The 22425-nt window shown below is 37.3% G+C and overlaps 2 protein-coding genes across 2 annotated transcripts in view; both read right to left on the bottom strand.

The window, feature by feature from the left end:
* Positions 1-13812: 13812 nt before the first annotated feature.
* Positions 13813-22425, bottom strand: part of LOC100246150 (probable disease resistance protein At5g63020-like) — a 51045-nt gene continuing 42432 nt past the window's right edge. Inside the window, exon 2 of the mRNA XM_019216896.2 lies at positions 13813-13854. The gene's annotated coding sequence lies outside the window, so the exon portion shown is untranslated. The remainder of the gene's footprint in view (positions 13855-22425) is intronic.
* On the bottom strand, positions 14082-16905 carry LOC104877773 (disease resistance protein SUMM2-like). The gene has a single exon (XM_010646745.3). The coding sequence runs from the start codon at positions 16796-16798 to the stop codon at positions 14111-14113; it is 2688 nt and encodes an 895-aa protein (XP_010645047.1). The 5' UTR covers positions 16799-16905; the 3' UTR covers positions 14082-14110.

Here is a 22425-nt window from a genome sequence, read left to right on the forward strand (position 1 = left end):
AGTTACCCTATTAGACTATTCTCTTGAGACTTCTTAGTGGATCATTCATTTGAGATGACGATGGACTCCTCCAGTAAAGCATTTTGAGTTAGAGGCGCTTGACTTATTGTGACACATCATCAGGCCTCGTGATTTAGTCGGATGGATTATGAGGCTGTACTTATAATCGATTTGATCATTCCGACTCTCTAGTGGAGCATCTTTCGAGACACAGTGAGCCTCTTTCAGACCTTTCCAGTGGATTGAGAGTTGTGGCGGCACGCTACACTAGGGCATGTTTCCCCCTTTATCATTTCCTTGCAGATTGGCGTTCAGAGCCACCATATTTTCTCAGTTATGACGTTTAGAGTCGTCATTCTCAGTTCGACGTTCAGAGTCGTCCTTTTCAGTTTGGCGTTCAAAGCCACCATCTCCTTGTAGCTTGGCGTTCAGAGCCATCATCGCTTCTCAGTTACGACGTTCGGAGTCGTCTTTCTCAGTTTGACATTCAGAGATGTCAGTTCTCAGTTATGGCGTTTAGAGCCTTTATCTTCTTTAGTTCATTGTTCAGAGCCACCATCTATTCTCAGTTCGACGTTCAGAGTCATTCTTCTCAGTTCGACGTTCAGAGTCATCCTTCTTAGTTTCAGCGTTCAGAGCCACCATCTCTTTTCAGTTTGGGGGTTCAGAGCCACTATCTCTTTTCAGTTTGGCGTTCAGAGCCACCATCTCTCCACAGTTTAGTTTTTAGGGCCACCACATTTTTTCAGTTTGGCGTTCAGAGCCGTCGTTCATAGTTTGACATTCACAGTCGTCGTCCACAGTTAAGCGTTTAGAGCCACCATCTCTCCACACCCGTCTAGGTTAACTTAGGCGGCCCATTTAGACACTTTAGGCCCGTCTAGCTTCATTTAGGCCCACTTAGGCACACTTAGCCCACTAGACATTTTTAGAGTGACTTGTATGGTTGCATGGATCATTTATCTCATTTACTTATTTATTTTTATTTTTTATTATTATTATCAATCACTTTTATTTAATCATTTACTATATTTTTATTTGTTTATTTATTTTAATTTACTTTCATTGTTATCAATCACTTTTATTTATTGAGTTATTTTTTATTTCTTGTTTATTTATTTGTTTATTATTTTGTTGTTTATTCATTTATTTATTATTATTATTTCATCATTCTCTAATTTATTTATTTTATTCATTTATTTAATTTGATAATTTGATGTTTTTATGGGAAAATTTGCCAACTGGAGGAAAAAGAATTTTGAAATTGGTAAGAATTTGAAAAGGAAAGAAACTCTTCGAAGATGGGACTCTTTACGTGATATGCATGGATTCACTTGTGAAATTTTTAAAAAGGAGTTTTTTTGGTGGATGAGATAGAATTTGGCAGAGAGGAGAAGTCCTCAGTGGGGACGACTCTAATTGCTATAAAAAGCATAGGTGGTGGGTATGAATGGGGGGATTTTTTGGAGGATCTTGAGAGGGAGAAGAAGGAAGCACGACAAAGTGGAGTAAGTGATTTGGGACAATATACAAGCGGGGATTTTCTTATCAGGGGGAGCGTTTTCCAGGTACGTTTTTTGTAGACCCTTTGTAAGAAAACAGAGTAGAAATCTGGTGTATATTTCATTCATCAACTTAAAGGGAAGAAGATACATATATACAAAGTATTGGTTAGCCTATTTTAGGAATCTATGAGCAAACGTATCAGTTACAATCAATCAAAATAATCTTCTATATACAATCAAATATCATCCTCAAATTACGGGATCCTTGATTCCTTTCCCTTAATACTCCCCCTCAAGTTGGAGCGTGTATGTCAAGAACGCCAAACTTGCTGAGAAGGGAATGAAAAATTGATGAATTGAGTGGCTTAGTGAACAAATCAGCAAGCTGGCAAGACGATGGAACATGAGCAGTTACTATGGCTCCTGATTGAATTCGTTCTCGAACAACATGACAATCAATTTCTATATGCTTGGTACGTTCATGGTAAACTGGATTAGCAGCAATATGGAGTGCTGCTTTACTATCACAGAATAGTTTGGCAGGTTGCGAGTGTTCTACTTTCAAGTCATCCAACAAATACCTGAGCCATGTAAGTTCACATGTAATGGAAGCCATTGCTCGATATTCTGATTCAACTGATGACCTTGACACTGTTGTCTGTTTCTTGGTTTTCCATGAAATGAGAGCTCCTCTAAGAAAAATACAATATCCAGTCACAGATCGTCTTGTGATCGAACATCGAGCCCAATCTGAATCACAAAATCCTCTTAGTAGCAAATTTCCTTTTGCAGGAAAATATAATCCTTGTCCAGGTGCACCTTTAAGATATCGTAGAAGATGATGAACAGCATGCAAATGAGGCTTTCTTGGTTCTTGCATAAACTGGCTTAAAATGTGAACTGAATAACTTATCTCTGGCCTTGTAATGGTAAGATAAATGAGTTGTCCGACCAATCTTCTATAAGTGGATGGATTCTTCAATAAATCTCCTACTGTGGGTAGGAGTTTATTATTTTCTTCCATAGGTGTTGACAATGGTTTGGCCCCAAGCAAGCCTGCTTCATCTAAAATATCAAGAGTATATTTTCGCTGAGATATTGAAATACCATCAGTAGAACGAGCAACTTCAATACCAAGGAAATATCGTAATTGACCGAGGTCCTTGATGCGAAATTTGGTGTGGAGAGACTCCTTAAGAGCTGCAATTACATTCTCATCATTGCCGGTGATGATCATGTCATCTACATAGATGAGCACAGCTGTGAAAGAATTACCAGAGATCTTTGTGAAAAGTGAATAATCAGCCCTTGATTGATGGAAACCATCTTGTTGAATGGTGGCCGAAAATTTCCGAAACCAGCTACGAGAGGCTTGTTTAAGTCCATATAATGACTTGTTGAGTCGACATACCATAGGTGTCTCCCCCTGTTGACGAAAACCGAGTGGCAATTGCATATAGACTTCTTCAAGCAAATCACCATGGAGAAAGGCATTTTGAACATCCATTTGGTGAAGTGACCAATGTCGGACAGCAGCTATAGCAAGTAAACATCGAACTGTAGTTAACTTAGCCACAGGAGAAAAGGTCTCCTTATAGTCAATCCCTTCGCGTTGAGTGAAGCCTTTCGCCACCAACCGAGCTTTGTATCGCTCAACTGTGCCATCAGAGTTATATTTGATCTTATACACCCATTTGCACCCAATTGGACGATGACCGTAAGGGAGAGGTGTGAGTGTCCAAGTGTGATTTTGTTCAAGAGCATGGAGTTCTGCAGCCATAGCTTCCTGCCATTTTGGATCTAATACTGCCTGTTCATAAGTTGTAGGTTCCACAAGAGTGGTGATGGCACAAACAAAATTCCGATATTTTGGTGAGAGTTGTGCATAGGAAATATACCGAGTCAAAGGGTGACGCGTACCTGACAAGGAAGAAGATTGGCTGGAAGCAACCTTGGCGGTGTGGTAGAGATGAAAATTCCGGAGGTGGACATTGGGTTGCTTGATGCGGTCAGAACGACGAGTAGTAGGAGGTGGAGGTGACACAATGGTGTCAAGATGAAGTGTGCGTTCATTAGAGGTAGACTCAAGAGATGAAAGCAATGGTGGTGGCTGATCATCGGCTTGTGGTTTGGTTGTCTCTGTGGTTATGGGTTCATATGAGGTTTGTGGTAAAGGAAGAACTACCACATCATGTTGTTCTTCTTGTGGATTAGTGTGAAACGGAAATATATGTTCATGAAAGACAACATCTTGGGAAGAAAAGAATTTATTAGTGTCAAGATCATAAACCCGATAACCCTTTTGACCAAGAGGATAACCAACAAATATGCAACGACGAGCTCTTTGATCAAATTTATGTGTGGGTAAGAGATTGGTGGCATAACAAAGACATCCAAAAGTTCGTAGATGATGATATGAAGGTAGCTTGTTATGGAGAAGTTGGTATGGCGATTTGTGAGAAAGAAGGGGTGTAGGTAAGCGATTGATTAAATAGCAAGCCGTTTGAATACTTTCCCCCCAAAATTTTAACGGCAAGTTTGCTTGAAAACGAAGAGCTCTTCCCACATTTAAAAGATGACGATGTTTCCTCTCAACCACCCCATTTTGTTGGGGGGTGTAAGCACATGAATGATGGTAATTGATCCCCTTAGTATCCAAATACTGTTTCATAGAGGAAATTTCAGTCCCATTATCGGTTCGAAGGGTTTTAATGCAACGATTAAATTGGGTTTCCACCCAAGAAATGAATGATTGCAATATCCCTTGTGTTTCAGATTTAAAACTCATGAGATGTATCCAAGTATATCGAGTATGATCATCAACAATTGTTAGGAAATAACAAGCCCCAGAGTGAGAATTTATTCGATGTGGTCCCCAAATATCACAATGTATCAAATCAAAAGGTGCATGAGAAGAAATGAAACTAGATGGAAAGGACAAACGAGTTTGTTTGGCTAAAGGGCAAATATCACAAACATGCTTGGAATCAAAATAAATTTTAGGATTAACTTTAGCAAGAACTTGAAGAGGACCGGATGATGGGTGCCCAAGACGTTGATGCCAAAGATCAGAATGTTTGTGAATGGCGTAAGCCAAGGCTGGATTTTGGTCTTGTGCGAGGTAGTAGAGGCCATTATGTTGCTTGCCCAGGCCAATCGTCTTCCTCGTAGTAGCGTCCTGCACAACACAAAAATCGAAAAAAAACATCACTATACATTGTAATGCCCGCGTTAGTTTACTAACTGATAGTAAATTAACTTGAAATTGTGGAACTTTGAGTACGTCATCAAGTTTAATGTGGGGGGTAACATGCAATGAACCAATTGACTCAATATGTGCTTGACCACCATTTGGCAAACTAATGGTAGTGGTTTTGGGCAAATTCTTCGGATCTAATAATTCAGCTGAGGAAGTCACATGATCCGTGGCTCCGCTATCAATAATCCAACACATATTTGAGTGTGGGCAATTCGGAATAATTTTGGACGATGACATATTTATACCTGTGGCATTTGCAAAATGTTGTGAATTACCACCGTTGTTTTTCCGAATCATAGCCATTAATTGGTTATATTCCTCAGTTGTGAGCCTTGGTCCATCATTTGTTGGAAGAAGTTTTGCTTCTGTCTCCACAGCCTTATTTGTTTCCACTTTCACATTGTTTGCATTTGAGTGACGTTGATTGGGAGGCTTCACGTTCTTCCCATGGAGCTTGTGGCCAATCGGAAAGCCATGTAGGTAGTAACACTTCTCAATGCTATGATAATCACGGTCACAATAAGAGCAGTGCAGTGGAGTCTTTTGCTTTTGAACCTGGTGTGCTGAAGTCGCCTTATTGTCCCGATCTGCAAGCATGGCATAATGGTTCTTGTTCCCATTATTGAGAGAAACTTCAACCTGTTTTTCTTGTTGAAGGACAAGTGAGTAAACTCGGCGTGTATCGGGTAGAGGGTGCATCAATAAGATTTGTCCACGAATGGCAGCATAACTATCATTCAATCCCATGAGAAATTGCATAACTCTCTCTTTTTCATCCCTTTCCTTAAGTTTCTCTAATCCTCCACAAGAACAGGATAACACTTCATGATAGGATGAAAGTTCATCCCAAAAAGCTTTAAGCTTTGTGTAATAAACCGAAATTGATTGCTGCCCCTGCCTATGCTCCACAATGTCTCGCTTGATTTGATAAATTCTTGAATCGTTTCCTTGCGAAAAACGTTCTCGCAGATCTGCCCAGATTTCTGATGCTGTTTCGGCATAAATCACACTGTTGGCTATGTCTGGATGAATAGAATTCAATTGCCATGAGATCACCATATCATTGCAACGTTGCCAAGAAGGGAAACTATCATCAGTCGAAGAGGGTGGCTTAATGGAACCTGTGACGAATCCAATTTTGTCTTTAGCACTCAAACTGATCCTCATAGCCCGACTCCATGTGCTGTAGTTATCTCCTTCAATTACTTTGGAGACAAGTACCATACCCGGGTGGTCCGAGTGGTGTAGAGAGAAGGGATCTAAAGCTTCTGTGGTAGCCTTAGATGATGTCAATCCCGTTTTGTTGGCGTCCATGGCAGCAGCTGTAACGAGGAAATAAGTTGCGGAAGCGTTTGGAAGAATTCAGAGTCACCAGGTTTGGTGCTCTGATACCATGTAAGAAAACAGAGTAGAAATCTGGTGTATATTTCATTCATCAACTTAAAGGGAAGAAGATACATATATACAAAGTATTGGTTAGCCTATTTTAGGAATCTATGAGCAAACGTATCAGTTACAATCAATCAAAATAATCTTCTATATACAATCAAATATCATCCTCAAATTACGGGATCCTTGATTCCTTTCCCTTAATACCCTTCCTTCATTCCCATTATCCTTTTGTTATGTATTAATCTTCGCTAGATTTTGAGCCTCGTCTGGATGTTTGGTTATAGAATGAAAGAAGCCAAATATTTATTTGCATTGATACTAGATAGCTCATATAGTTGTTGTTGAAATAAATTCCTTTGGAGGTTCCTAGTTTTGGTTTGGGACTGTAAGGTGGTGTTTGTTTTTTTGGCTTTTTGCTGAAAACCATTTAGCTTTAGAATTTAGGTTGTTTGTTTTTTTACTTTTTTATGACTTATTATAAATTTTTTACTAAATAGAAAAAGCCAAAAAATGTGGCTTTTTCTAAATAGAAAAAATAACACAATGGTTTTTTTTACTTTTTAATACTTAATAGAAATAAAATACTATAAAAACAAACAACCTAATATTTAATACTATTAAGTATTAAGGTTCTATTTAGAATTAAGTAAAAAAACAAACACCACCTAAGACTCTGTTTTCCTGTTTACTGTGTGTTATGTGTGTTATGTGAGGACTTTGGTTGCCTTTGTTTGTTTGAATCTGTTTATACTCCTCCCACCAATCTAAACCCCTCATATGAAACATGAAATGTGGCCTTCACCGTGTTTTTTTGGTTTACATTCTTCATGCTCTGTTTTCTTGGTCGTCTTCCTCTGTTTTCTATGGGTATTTTGGGTGCATAGTTGTATGTGCATCACTAGTTGATGGTGCTAGAGAATGGCTTGCATGGGTTGAAGGAGCAATCCACTTTCCATAGTGGAGAATTGGCACTCGCGCACAGTCCTTATTTTTTTTTAAAAGAGCAAGCGCACAGTTGAGATGGTGATATTCACGCACAGCAGCCCGTTGTCAATTCCATGAAAAACTGGGATGTATCCTCAAGAAATGAGTTGCGTATCAAGAAGAACAGGAAAAGGAAAGCAAAAATAGAAAAAGGAAGCAGAACAGGAAGAAGTGGGAACAGAGAGAGAGGTCTGAAGGGAAATTCAATGGATATCTTGAGGGGAAGATAGCAAAAATGCGGATAAAAAAAAATAAAAAAAATCAGTCGAGGCTGACAAGGAGAAGCATGATGATGCTGCCAAGGGAGTTTTGAAAAAAGCAAGGTTGTTACTCATTGAGCCGGAACCATTGGGAGGATCGTGACACATACATACAGAATCACAGTTTCGGACTCCGAGGAACAGATCGGATGATCTGGAAGGCCCACAGTCTGTATACATGATCAATGTCCCTTGAATGCATGATGATGGGAGTGGTATCCATGAAGTCATTACCAATGGGATTCAGATTCAGGCCCACCGACGAGGAGCTCATCAGCCACTACTTGAAGTTGTAGATCGAAGGGTGTCATTCGGAGGTGGAGGTTATTCGGGAACTTGATGTTTGCAAATGGGAGCCTTGGGATTTGCTTGGCTCCTCCACGATCAAGACGGATGATCGGGAACGGTTCTTCTTCTGCCATCGTAATAGGAAGCACCCAAACAGCCGTCGTTCCAACCGGGCTACCGACGCCTGTTACTGGAAAGCTACTGGCAAGGGTCGAATCATAAACCACGGGGTTTTCTCTGCAACCACTAATTTGGTTCTCATCTCTCTGATATGGAGACTACTTCTGTGGCTTTCAAATCCAAGGAGGATCACCGAAAATAGCTGGAATTAGAGGAAGCCTGTGAAGCTGGGCTTGCACCAGCTGAGCTTGATGAAGATGGGAAAGAAATCGACCCTCACATTCCTCAGTATATGTCCTCAGTGCCTTGGTATCTTAATGCTGAGAGACCTAGTCTGAAACATCAAAGGAAATGAATGTGAACTTGATGATTTGGAGATTCTTAGAACGCTAGAGGAGGGACGTGATTATGTTTTAGTTCCTCAAGAAGTTTGGGAGAAGCTTTTTACTGGTATAAAGGAGGACCGACATTACCCAGAAAGATGAATCCTCAAGGTATTACTCACAAGAAATTCATGGTGGAGATTTATCGACTATGCCTTAAGTTAATTGATTTCAGCATGAGCTTTATGAGAGGGTGTGTACACTTAAAGAGGAAGCAACAGGTTGGTTTCTGTGCATGAGCTTTATGAGAGGGTGTGTACACTTAAAGAGAAAGCAACAGGTTGGTGGTCAAAACATTAGTATATTGCACAACTTCGGTAGTCAAAGGGTGGACTTAGGTCCGGATTGCAGCAGAAAACTTATGCTTTTTTTTTAAATGGGACTTTAAATGGTGGGTCCCTTGGAATCAGGGCTGAAAGATAGTGATAGTTATGTAAGGATGGTGGCAGCTTGTGGGGTTCTGAAATTATATCACATATCAGCTTCAACACATGTTGATGCAGATTTTCCAGCAATGCTTAAGCATTTAATGCTTAACGATCCAGATACTCAAGTAGTTGCAAATTGTTTATCATCTCTACAAGAGATCTGGAGCAAGCAAGTACCTTTGAGGAAGCATCTAGGGAGAGAGGGGCAATATGCATTCATTGAAGGAAGCGACCACCATTCTGATATGAATTCCCAATTGGTGCACCTTGTTCATGGTTGCCTTCCTACAAAATACACAAGATTTTGGTGGTATGGATGATACTTTGTCATCTCAGATGCAGCTATAATATCAAATTACCTGTTAAGACCCCTTCTTATTGAGATTTATTGATTTAAAATTGGTTTGTTAGAAAAGAAATACCCATCTTAGGTATTAAATGATTTGATCATTGCTGTCAGTTTTCACTCAACCATTGACCCTTTAATTTCAAAATTCGTTTCGGCAACTTTAGAATATTCATAAAAAATTTCCAAAACTTGTATGAATTTCCTTACTTCTTGAACTTGAATTTAAATTTTTGTTTGAGTTAGAAAGCCATTCTAGAATAGGAGGTATAAACGAGTCTTTTAGGGGGCTCCTTTTCACCCAGTTCTAGACACTCGAGATCTTTTTGCAAAAATAAAATACGAGACTACTTTTTAATGGACGTCTAAGTTGGTAATCTATATATCATGCATGGGAAACTATGGCCCAACATACATTTCTAGCTTCATTGTCTAATGTACACTTCTAGGCTCGTGCAAGGGAGATGGTTATCCAAAATATGTGAATGTGAAGTTAACATTTTTTAGTTTTGGTCAATATTACTGAAGATAGTTAATATTATTATCATCACTTGAATCATTGCTTATTCAGATGTAAGGGTGGTTCTCATGTCATTTGGTGGTGTTTCAATGTTTGATGAATACCTTATAACGACTTTTTGCTACAACTATTGCACATTTTCAATTGAGTGTGTGTTCTATTGTACTATTGATAAGTTTTTCATATAACAATTTGAACACACAGGCATGGTATATCATAATGCTATCATTCATTGTAACTACCATATGAACCATATATAAATGTATAAACATATATGAATAATATGTGTTTATTTTTTAGTACCAATTTCTTTACAAAAAGGTTTCAATGTTTGTCAATAGCACTCTTGAAACCAACTTAAAAACACAGCCCATGCCATACCATTCACAATCACCAACTTAATATTGGTCGACCATGCTAAATGAAGTGGTACCTTTAGTTGCCGTTAATGTTACTTTTAGGTTAATGTAGTGTTACTATTAACAATGTCTGTATCTAGAAACATAAACATAATCTTAATATTATCCCACTTAGGTTTAAAGCACTGAGCTGACTGCCAAATTATGTCATTGAATGCTAATTTACATTGGAATGGAGTAGTAGTCCAAAACATGCAGCATCAGAATATTTCATAGTTTTTATGGGAAAGTATATATCATTACCAAATGGACATAATTTGTTAACATCAAAATAAAATTGAAAACATGTTGCTTTTAAAGAAAAGCAGCCATACAATTATTTAAAAAAAATGAAATATCCGTTATAAACAACTTAATGTTGTCCAATCCGTGTAACATTAATGACATTTTCATTCTCCACAGGCAAAAGCCATGGAGGTCGTTCGAATTCTTCTTAGACAGATATATGTTAATACCATTGATGCTTCATGCCATGTCTTCACAATGCCTCCTTTCTTTTGTGTCATTGATTGAGGATGATGTTTCTTTAGATACCGAAGATTTTATTAATACACTATGAAGACAAGAATCTGCATAAATTAAACAACGAAAAATGTCATACAGATGAACATTCACAAATAAGTCATAGTAATAAAGCAAACTAATCTTTTGTATTGTTGCCACTGAACTTGTATGTGGTAAATGACACCAAAGAAGATGATCTACATAGGCCTCCATTTGGAGCTACTAGTTTAATTTGTTCTCTCACCATTTACATGGGAGGAATATCAGTAAAATGTCGCTTTTACATTACCATTGTTATACCTTTCACTTAAACATGCTTAGGTGGCAATCCCCAGTCCAAATTATGGAACATCAAAAAAGAAACCAAGCCCAAAGTCAATCCCAACCCCAACTCACATGAGCTTAGTACATCATTTAACCAACGGTTTTACATTTGTTGGTACATTATTTAACCAACAATGTTACTTTAAGGCCAAAATGGTGTTACATTTATGTCACATTTATTGTATCGTTAACTTATATAAGGATTGGATGACATGACCTAGTCCAAATCATGTAGAATGCCAACTAGGAATGAATTCCTACATCAATCTACAACCCAACTCACATGAGGATGGTACATCATTGAACTTATAGTAATACTTTAATGCCAAAAACAATGTTAGTTTATGCCAAAACCACTATTACATTTATATTAAAATTGTTTTACCTGTTGCTAATATGGAAGAATTGTGTGTACTCCCATTGTCCAAAAAAAAAAAAAATGATGAACCACAAACAAAAACTAAGTCAATCTACACCTCAAAACACATGAGGATGGTACATCATTCAACCAATGAAGGTACTTTAAGCCCAACACAGTGTTACTTTAAGACCAAAACACTGCTACTTTTACATTACAATTATTGTACCCTTCATTATTTTCTGAATACTACATGTTTACATAATTCCCCCTCAAAACAATGTAATTGATAATGGAAAATAAGTAACTTAAACTCAAGTGCAAAGTGAAAACCAACTCTATGCTCATAATGCAAACCAAATTGATCCATGCCAGAATCGATCTCATAAAAAGTTCTACAATGAATAATTTAAATTGGTCGTTTCATAAGCTTAACATTACAAAAGCAAAATTGCCAATATCACAACTAATCCATAAGTTGTTCAACTTCAATAAGTATTTTGAAAACTAACCCCAAAATAATCAAACAACATCTCTTCATAACTCTCTATAAAAAGGAAGACCTAATATTGAAAGGAAATTTAATTCTCTAAGAGCATTTTAGTTTCTTCTTCTTGTAATTCTTCTATTATATAACAAAACTTATTTTTGTATATTACACCTAATTTTCTTTTTTATTTATTTATTCCTTAACCTTTAATTTTCCCACATATCTTAATATAGCCTTGCATCAATTAAGCATAGATTAGCTAAATAGTAAAATAATAGGTATAATATATTTATATCACTATGGTATAAACTTATAGTTTATGTTTTGTTTTACATTAAAAAAATGTAATTAAAATTAGTTAAAAAGTGATGTATTTTAAAATTATTTCATCTTTATATAAAAGTTTTAAAATATGTAAAAAAAAAAAAAAAAAAAGACTGAGTTTGAAATAACATATAAAAATATAAATCCAAATTGATTCCATTCATTCTCCTTTCATTTTGTGATTTTGCATTAAAGAAGCTCATCCCAACAACCTCACAAATAATGCTTATGAAAAAATAAAATAAAATTAAAGGCATGATGAAGTGAAAAGAGGAACATCCCAATGAATGAAGCAGAGAGCAAAGTTCTTATCTTGATTTCCAGTTGATGTTTTTTCCCTGTTTTAGCTCCTTAAACTTTTCCTTTCAACTCCACAGCAAAATGCTCTGAATTTTCACCTTCTCTCCCCCAATGCTCTCTTGGATTTATGAAAATAATCCCATTAGTTTCCAAAGAGTCAAGCCTTTTCGCCATTTTTTTTCTCCCATGGAATAATTTTCCAACCTATACTTTTAGTCAAATAATAAAGAGAAAAATAAATCTTGAATTTAAATAATAAAAAGGCTATAAATTCATTAAATCTATTTTTAAAATATTTTAAATTTAAATTTAACTACTTTTTACCTTCAAAGTTTTAATGAGAAAGTGTTTTTAACCTATCCCATTGCTTTCTTACTCTATCTTTCTCTATTTTCAGCTTTCTTTCTCTATATTTCTCTATTTTCATTCGTCAACCTTGGAAAAAGACCTGATTTTGAATATCGTCTTTGCTTCCTTATCTTTCAATCTTTGTTAATTATGTAATTGTGTAAATAATTAATTTAAGAAGAAAGTTTTTTTCATTACTCATGACATGAAATGATAAAAAAAAAAAAAAAAGTAATTATATGAATAGCATATGAAAGGTTAATCTCTTCTTATGAAGGTATATGATCATAGTAATGGAATGTGAAATCCATTCCATCTTCAACTTGCATGAGATTGCATTATTACATGCCAAAATCTATTTATAGCCAAATAGAAAAACAGTCTAAGCTACTTCTTGGGACGCACCCATGGGAGCACTTTTTTTTTTTCTTTATGTTAGGATCAAACACGGGTTCAAATCTTCTTGTAAGGTTGGAAATCTTGCGAAGAAGCCTACAATTTTGAAGGTTGGGCTTAGGATTTTGGATCGAAACTTTCATTTATCTTCAATGGTATCACTGGGTATGGTGCTTAAGCCAAAGTCATTTCTGGATCAACTACTGTTTTTGACAATCCTTTCAAATTAGAGAGAGAATAATCTTGTGCACTAGAGTAACTTATACACATGGCCCCATTCAATCAATTTCATTGTTCTAAGATTTAAAAATTCCAATTTATTTTCTTTTTCTTTACATTAATTTTCTAAACAAATAAGCAGTTTCTCATCTTCTACTTTTATGAAATCAACCAAATCTCAAACAGAGCACCTACAAAACCACAAAAAAAAGAAAGAGATCGAAAAAGTGAAAAATTGCCAATTCAAGCTTCCTTTCAATACAAAAGCGTTGAATCTATATTTATCATCATCTTCAAGTTTTATGGCACAGGCTGACAAGAGACTAATGAAAGTAAAACAGAAGCTCTAACAAGATAATCAGAGCTTGGAGCTCAAGTTTGTAGACATGGAAGCTCATGTGCAATGGAAAAGATGAAAATGCCTGGTGATGATCCAGCAATGCACTAATCGAGGCTTGTGGGGATTGGAGAAGATTGTTGTGTCTTCCTTTGAGCTTTTGCATTTTGATTTTGAATTTCGTGGAGATTAAGGGATTGTTTCCTGGAGAAAGAGGTTGGAGAAAAATAAATGATGATGTTGCCAAACAATCTTTACAAATAATATCTATTTTTGCATTTTTCTACAAGAATTTTACCTGACGGTTGTGTATTATCTAATGGCTCCACCACTCCCAAGTGCCAAACAATCTAATGAAGCGTGTAGAGTGAGAAACTAGAGAGAAATTAAATATAATCAAAATACATCAATAGTTAACATAATGTTTCAAATAGAAAATAAAATAATATATTGAGAGGCAAACTCAAACAATCACAATGCACATTTGGACTTGGCCATGTTTATATTATGAAAATTTTTAAATACAATTATATATATAAAAAAAAAAGGAAGAAAAAGGGATTTTACCTATAATAAGACGAATGCAATGGGTGCTCAAATCTTGCCTCAAATTTTTGAGGGTTGAAAATATGGAGTGAGGTTGTGCATAATGGTTTGATTCTCCCAATCCAAACCATCCCACCATTCTTGGTCTCCCATGATTTTCTCTAATTTCTTGCTCACTCCAATATTGGAATCAAATGGCAGCTTCCTCAAACTTGAACATCCAAGCATAAGAATGTGTCTTAAAGATGGAAAAAGTAGGGCACGTCCATGTATACTTCTTAGCTTTGGTAGATAAACTAAGGTGAGAGATACGAGTCTCGAGAATACGCCCAAATGATCTACTTCAACAATTTCTAAAACTTCACTCCTTTCATCATCTATCACTTTTTCCATTGATTCACAGAATTCAACACTTAGCAATTGAAGGTTTGGAGCATAAATAAGCCATGTCAAATTCAACAATTTATGACATCCAAATATTTCGACATCACAAAGGTTGTTCAAGCATTGGTGCCTTGGGAATTTTGAGTAGACCACCACTTCCTTTTCAAAATTGATTTTCACATCTTGCAATTCAACACAATTTGTAATACGGAGTGTCTCTATATAAAGGGATAGTTGGACTAGGTTCATACGCTTACAAACTAATTGTAGCCATCTTGTGGATCTTTGCAACTTGTGGGAGTTAAATAATGTTTGGATGGTTGATACACTTGTAAGGTTGATGGATATATCATCAATGTGTTCCAACTGCTCTAACTCTTCTAATAACTTTCCTTCATGATCTCCTGTAAAGTCTGACCCTACAATCGTTCTATACATGCTGAACAGTTGCAAAGAGGAAAGACTCGATACCATTTGAGATGGAAGTGACTTGAGCAAATACATATCATTCAATATCAAGCACCTTAATTTTTTCAAGTTTTTGAGCTCCATAGGTAAGTATTTTATACTTAGACCTGACAAATTAAGATATTGCAAAGTAACTAAGTTTCCAATCTCCATTGGTAACTCTGTGAGTTCAAAATTGTTTGACAAGTCCAAAACTCTTATAATAGGCATGTTTGTAAAGAATCTATTTGGAAATGACCGAATAAACTTACGAGATGCCAAAAAGGTCTCCATATTAGGGAAATATGGTGGTTCCCCAAGTTCTTCAATGTTGGTATCCCACAATGATATCCTCTGTGTCTCTTTCCATTTTTCAACTTCCTGAGCTCTAATCGATTCAACTCCATCTTTTACCACAAATTTGTTCTTCTTCTTCCCGTTTTCGCGAGCCAACCACAAAGCCATATCACGAATAACATCATGCATCTTCGAATATTCGTCTTTTTTATCTAATCGAGATCTGCCATTCTCTAATAGACATGCAAGTTGTAAACTTTTAATAACTTCTTCTCCTTGATATCTTGCTTCTTGTATGTTGTCATATTCATCCAGAAAACCCTCCCCGATCCAAAGTTGTATAAGATTTCGATGAGAGATTTCATAATCCTCCGGAAATAAAGAGCAATATAGGAAACATGATTTGATGGCTTCATCGGGTAGGCGATCATAACTGAATGCCAAGCGTGAAAACAAATGATTCTCCATACCTGGAAACTTTGCCGGATAATTCTTCAACATTTGTATTTTTTTCTCCCATTCTTCTGGTGTTTTTGTTCCCGCCATTGCTCGCCCTATGGTGATGAGGGCAAGTGGTAAGCCGCAACACTCTTTGGCAACCATCTCCGCCAGCTTTGGTATATCTGGATGAGAATTTATGGTGTCTGCTCCCACCTTGGTCTGAAACAGAGCAAAAGCATCCTCCCATGGGAGACAATTCACTTCAATGCTCTCTGTAACTTCCATATCTTGGCACACATCTTTAGATCGCGTTGTAAGTACCATCTTCAACTTATCTTGAGGATTCAGAGGAGGAATACCAACTTTGGATAGATCCAGCCGCTCCCATATGTCATCTAACAAAAGCACAAATTTCTTTGTCTTCAGGACATTGAATATTTCTTCTGCCCTTTCATCCTCACTTCTACCTTCCCATTTATCTTGGGGAATCTCCACTTTATTGAAAAGAACTCGCTGAACCTTTTCCACATTGGCTGGTCTGGACACAGTCACCCAAATCACTGCATCAAATTCAAGCCTGGTTTTGAGGAGCTCATTGTTGATCCTGGTCAAGAGGGTGGTTTTGCCCACACCCCCCATTCCATATAATCCGATACTGCTTACCTGCTCTCCACCATCTTGGAGCCATTTCCAGACCTTCCCAAACAACAAATCTTGGCCCACAGTCTTGTCAAGCTGCCTCTCCATCACGGGAGGACTAGGCAAAGGTTCAGCAACTACACTGAAATTTGAGCCCTCCGTCTTCTTTACCGTCACAGCATCCATCTTTTCAAGTACCATCTTGCCAAGATTGTAGCTAGCGCCACAGTTTTTAGGACAACAGGTTCCGAGATATTTCTTCTGGATTTCTTCATCACCTTTCGCCAATATTTCCTTCACTTGTTCTTCCATGGCTTCTACATTGCGGAGCCAGCCATCGACTACATGAGTACACTTCTTCTGAAGTTTCTCTTCACGTTCCACCCGTTCCTTCACATCTTCGTATAGGTTCTTGAGTTCCTCCATTGCAGTTCTCAAAGAGTTGAGATTTTGTGGGAGATGACGGATGTAAACAGCACGCTTGGCAGTGCAATACCACAAGCGAGTAGTGACATCCAGGATTGGGCTCACACAATCCATGGAGAAAACCAGAACTGGGATTCAAAGCCAAGAAGAACTTAATCAGAATGGGAAAACAGGTGCTGGATTGAAGTTGGAGAGGAAAAGAGAAGAATTCTGGATTTATGTTTGTTATGTGCAAAACCTAGCAAAGTTGAAGATGAAATATCACATTTTTTTTTTTCAAGTAAAAGACTCAGCAATCAGCATAAGGGTTTTTGATTGGCTACATAAGGGTCCACCACTAGTGATATTTTCCTATTCTTTTCTTCCTTTTGTGTTTCCATCAATCAAGCTTAGTAAAGGGTCCACAGCACTTCTGGTTTCCTCTTTTCCTTTCATGGGAATCTTTTTCTTCCAATACATATGAATTCATTTAGATATAAAGTTTGTGTAGTGCATATAATTCTTCACCACTGTTTTTGAAATATAATTATTTTCTCTTGGTACGTTGAGATCCATTTTATTAGTAATTTAGGAATTTAGTAGGTTTCTTTCATCATTCCGAATACGAATTTATTAGGAATTTAGGAATTTTTTTGTAATCCCATTCCAAGTTTGTGAATTCATTGGTTTTTGAATTTTTGATAATATAAATAAAGAAAGTTTGTGTATTTATTTTTGAGAAAATAATTTTTATTTATTTGAGAAACCAATACATTCAAATTGCTCATTATAACCTACCTTGACTATTGTGGATTAGGGTAGACATTTTAACCTGCTATAATAACAATCAAGAATATAAGAGGAAAGTGACAAACTAATAGAGAGAGAAGTCATGCAAATAAATCACTTAAACTCAGTAAGTCCACCATGCTAGAATTCCCATTTCTCAGTTAGGAAAGCAAATAAAGAAAAAAAAAAAAAAAATCAAATGCACAACTAATTAAATACCAAATTTTTCCTTAACTCAAGTTCCAGTTTGAACCTTTTACTATCCCAACAAAATCGTTATTTTGTCTATCGGTATATTTTATTTGCAACCTTGCTTGATGACTAAATTATCTTCTATTAGAAAAACACTTTTAAAGGTTAATTATGTATGCTTTCTCTTTCGTTTATAATTTTTTTTACTAGTATTAATGATTAATTCTCTTTTATTCACGGATATAAACATAATTAGTTGAACTCACTTTTTTTATGTTTACATTTACTTTTGTCTGTATGTTATTACACTAATATGTACTTGATATTGAATTTTTTTTAACATAACAAATATATATACACTCAAATTACATATCCAAAATCGAAATGAGTTCACATTTGGGTTGTGGAAGAAAAAAAATTCTAAAAAAATTGACCAAAGGCATTGTGGACTCTTTACAAAGTTTGGTGGTTCATAAAGGAAGAAAATAAGTAAGATATGCTCAAATTACATATCCAAAATTCAAAATGAGTTCAAATTTTGGTTATGGAAGATTTTTTTTTTTTTTAAAAAAAAAAATGAGCAAAGACATTGTACCCATTAAAATTTTGGTGGTTCATAAACGAAGAAAAGAAGTAAAGATATACTCAAATTATGCATCCAAAATTCAAAATGAGTTCACATTTGGGTTATGGAAGAAAAAAAAAGAGCAAAGACATTATGGACCCTTTACAAAGTTTGGTGGTTCATAAAGAAATAAAAGAAGTAAAGATGTGCTCAAATTAAATATCCAAAATTCAAAACGAGTTCACATTTGGGTTATGGAAAAAGTAAAAATTCTAAACAAAATTAGCAAAGTCATTGTGTACCCCTTACAAAGTTTGGTGATTCATAAAGGAAGAAAGAAGTAAAACACCGAAAGTGCGGATTCTTTGGTAACATTTTTCAAGACATTCATTCGCATCATATATCATTTATTAAGGAAGATTGCCAAAATCAAGATCAAGTCAAACCTTCATGATTTCAGCCTACAATCAAGCCATTTGAATAAAGTCTTTGATCTGTTTCTATTTATGTGATTATTAGCCGAGATTGGTGTATAGTTATTTTGTCATAGTAATTGCTATAAATATTTCCTAAAATAGTTCTCTGTGATGTTGTATATATTTACGTACAGATCAATTGAATAATAGATGAAGAAATAGTTTATTTAATCCAGCAGTATATTTCTCTATATGGTATCAGAGCAACCCTTCTCCAACGAGTCAATCCCTCCCATTTCCCCAATGTCTTCCTCACCCGAACAACCTCAAATTCATCTCAACACCCACCCCATTTCCTCCATTGAAACCACTCTTGTTGCTCTCAATATCACTGCCCAGATTAATGAAAAATTGACTCCTTCTACTTTTCCTCAATGGCGTGCTCAATTTGAAGCCTTACTCATAGGATATGATTTGCTTGATTATGTCACCGGCATCTCTCAATGTCCCTCTCCGAGTGATCTCTCTGTTTCTGCCCTACACAAAACTCATTGGGTTCGGCAAGACAAACTTATACTCAGTGCCCTTCTTGCTTCCACTTCCCCTACCATCACCCCACTCATTGCAACAGCAAAAACGTCCCATGAGGCTTGGCAAAAATTGAACACCCTCTATGCTAGCAAATCACGAACTCGGGCTATGTAATTAAAAGAGGAACTCACCTTAATACAGCGTGGAAATCGGCCTATCTTTGATTATCTACATGCTGTGAAGTCTCTGGCAGATGAAATTGCCATTATTGACCACCCCATTTCTGATGATGACCTAACCCTCTATGTGCTTAATGGCTTAGGTTCTGATTTCAGGGAAATTGCAGCACCAATCCGAGCTCGCGAAAAGTCTCTTGCCTTTGAGGAGCTCCACGATCTTCTGGTCGGCCACGAACATTATTTGCGTCGCCTTGAAACTGCTACTCAGCAACTGGTAGCCGCTGCAAACTATACAACCAGGAAGTCTGGTTCTTCGGGAGGTCAACAACGCAGCTATAGGAAGCCGAATGGGCCTCAGCGTCAGTCTGGGCAAGCTCCAGCCCGAAGTGGAAATCGTGATGGTCGACGTCCCAATGGTTCCAATCGGCCCAGCAACAACCAGCGGCCTTATAGGCCCAAATGCCAATTCTGTGATGAGTTGGGCCATACGGCCAAAAATTGTCCTCAGCTGAAGCCCAGTGAAATTACTGCAAACAGTGCAACAACTTCTACCATGAAAGAGCAAAAATGGCTCCTTGATTCCGCTGCCTCCCACAACATCATTGGTGATCTTCAGAATTTATCTATTCACTCCGAATATGACGGCACCGATGAAGTGGTTCTGGGTGATGGTTCAGGTTTGGCTGTTTCACATGTTGGTTCTTTAGCTATACACTCACCCAATCGAACCTTTATCTTGCGTGATACTATCTGTGTTCCAAATCTTAAAAAAAATTTGATTTCTGTTCATCATTTTACCTCACAAAATAATGTATATGTTGAGTTTCACCCATCTTATTTTCTTGTGAAGGAACTGATCACGGGGGCGATCCTACTAAGAGGTTCATGTGAGAACGACATTTACATTTTTCCGGAATCACTTGTGGGAAATTTTTCACAAAAGGTTGCTAATGTGCATGAACGGACGTCGCTTGATGGGTGGCACAAGCGTCTTGGTCATCCTTCCTATCCCATTGTTAAAAATCTTGTTTCTACTTTTTCTCTTCCTACCACTACAAATAAAATGTCCATGTTATGTCGTTCTTGTTCTATTAATAAATCTCATCAACAACCTTTTCGCACAACTAGTCTTTCGAGTACTGGTCCACTTGAAATTATTTATACGGATGTTTGGGGTCCCGCACACTCAATGGGTCTTGATGGCTCTCGTTATTATCTTCTTTTTGTGGACCACTACACGAAATACATGTGGTTTTATCCCATGGCTACCAAATCGAGTGTGTCAACTATTTTTCCACAATTTAAAATTTTTGTTGAAACTCGGTTTCAAGCCAAAATTAAAACCCTTTACTCTGATAATGGTGGTGAATTTATTTCTCTCAAACCTTTTTTAAATCTTCACGGCATTAGTCACTATACTACTGCTCCTTACACCCCGCAACAAAATGGAGTCTCTGAACGCCGTCATCGACATCTTGTTGAAACTGGCCTCACCTTACTTTCGGATGCTTCCTTGCCTCTTTTATATTGGCCTCATGCTTTTCGAACTGCCACCTATCTCATAAATAGGCAACCGACTCCTCTTCTCACCAACAAGTCCCCCTTTGAGGCTCTTTTTGGACATAAACCAAATTATCTTAAATTAAAAAAATTTGGTTCGCTTTGCTATCCCCTTACACGTCCATATAATAATCACAAGATGCAACCTAAGTCCATTCCATGTCTTTTTTTGGGCTATTCTCAAACTCAAAATGCCTATATTTGTTTGGATCTTAAGACCCACAAAACTTATGTGTCTCATCATGTGTTATTTGATGAGACCCAACTGCCTTTTCAATCCGAGCAAGCCCAGAGCCCAGCCTAACCCGAGTCTTCTTCTCATCTGTGCCCTACTTCCTTTATTCCATTGTCTTCTCAGCCCGTGCGAGTTCCTCCTCAAGTGATTCCGTCCGTGCACTCTTTTGGCTCGGCACCATCACATGTGCTTCCGGCCGATGTTTCTACTGCATCTCCATCACCTCCAGGTAACCCCCCTCTCTCTTCTCCTAATTTTCCTTTGACTGATGTTCTTAGAAATTCCGGTTCTCATTCGGATGTTCTCATCTCGCATGACCCTGTTCTTCCTTCCTCCCTTCATCTGACTCACACACACACGGTTGTTGATCTTACTTTATCTCAGTCCCATTCCATTCCCCCTTCGTGTGTTCAAACTGGGAACCCTCGTCTCCACAAAATGACAACCCGTTCCATGAACAACATCTTTAAACCCAAGCAACTTCATTTGGTTTCCAAACATCCCATTCCTCTAGCAATTGAGCCAACTTGTGTGACTCAAGCCGTGAATCATCCTCAGTGGCGTGATGCTATGTCCATTGAGCTCACTGCCTTGATGAAACATGGAACCTGGGATTTGGTTCCACACCCCCCCCCCCCCCCCCCCCCAAAACTGTACACCTGTGGGCTGTAAATGGGTGTTTAGAGTAAAACACAAAGCTGATGGCTCGGTGGACAAATTTAAGGCCAGGCTTGTGGCCAAAGGCTATACTCAAAGACCGGGCCTAGATTACAAGGAAACCTTCAGTCCTGTTGTTAGGCCAGCCACTATTCGATGTGTTTTGACTATAGCCGTGATGAATGGGTGGCCTTTACGCCAAATGGACATCAACAATGCTTTTTTACATGGAACCCTCACAGAAACTGTTTATATGATGCAACCTCCAGGGTTTAAAGATACCAGTAAGCCTGATCATGTGTGTCGATTGAGAAAAGCCATTTATGGGCTTCGACAGGCTCCTCGAGCTTTGTACACAACTCTGAGAACTGCTCTTTTTCAGCTTGGGTTCAAAAATTCCAAAGCTGATTCTTCTCTATTTATTTATACACATGGTCCTATCATTTGCTATTTTTTGGTTTACGTTGATGATCTTGTAATTACTGGCAATGATATTCAGTTTGTGGATCACATAATTCAGAAATTGGGTGAAATTTTTTCCCTAAAAGATATGGGAAACCTTAGCTTCTTTCTGGGAGTAGAGGTTATTCCTACTCGTGCTGGTGTGTTCTTGTCACAGCATCAATACATTCGTGACT

Source organism: Vitis vinifera, chromosome 19, assembly GCF_030704535.1.
Source record: "Vitis vinifera cultivar Pinot Noir 40024 chromosome 19, ASM3070453v1".
In the NCBI taxonomy this organism is placed as follows: Eukaryota; Viridiplantae; Streptophyta; class Magnoliopsida; order Vitales; family Vitaceae; genus Vitis; species Vitis vinifera.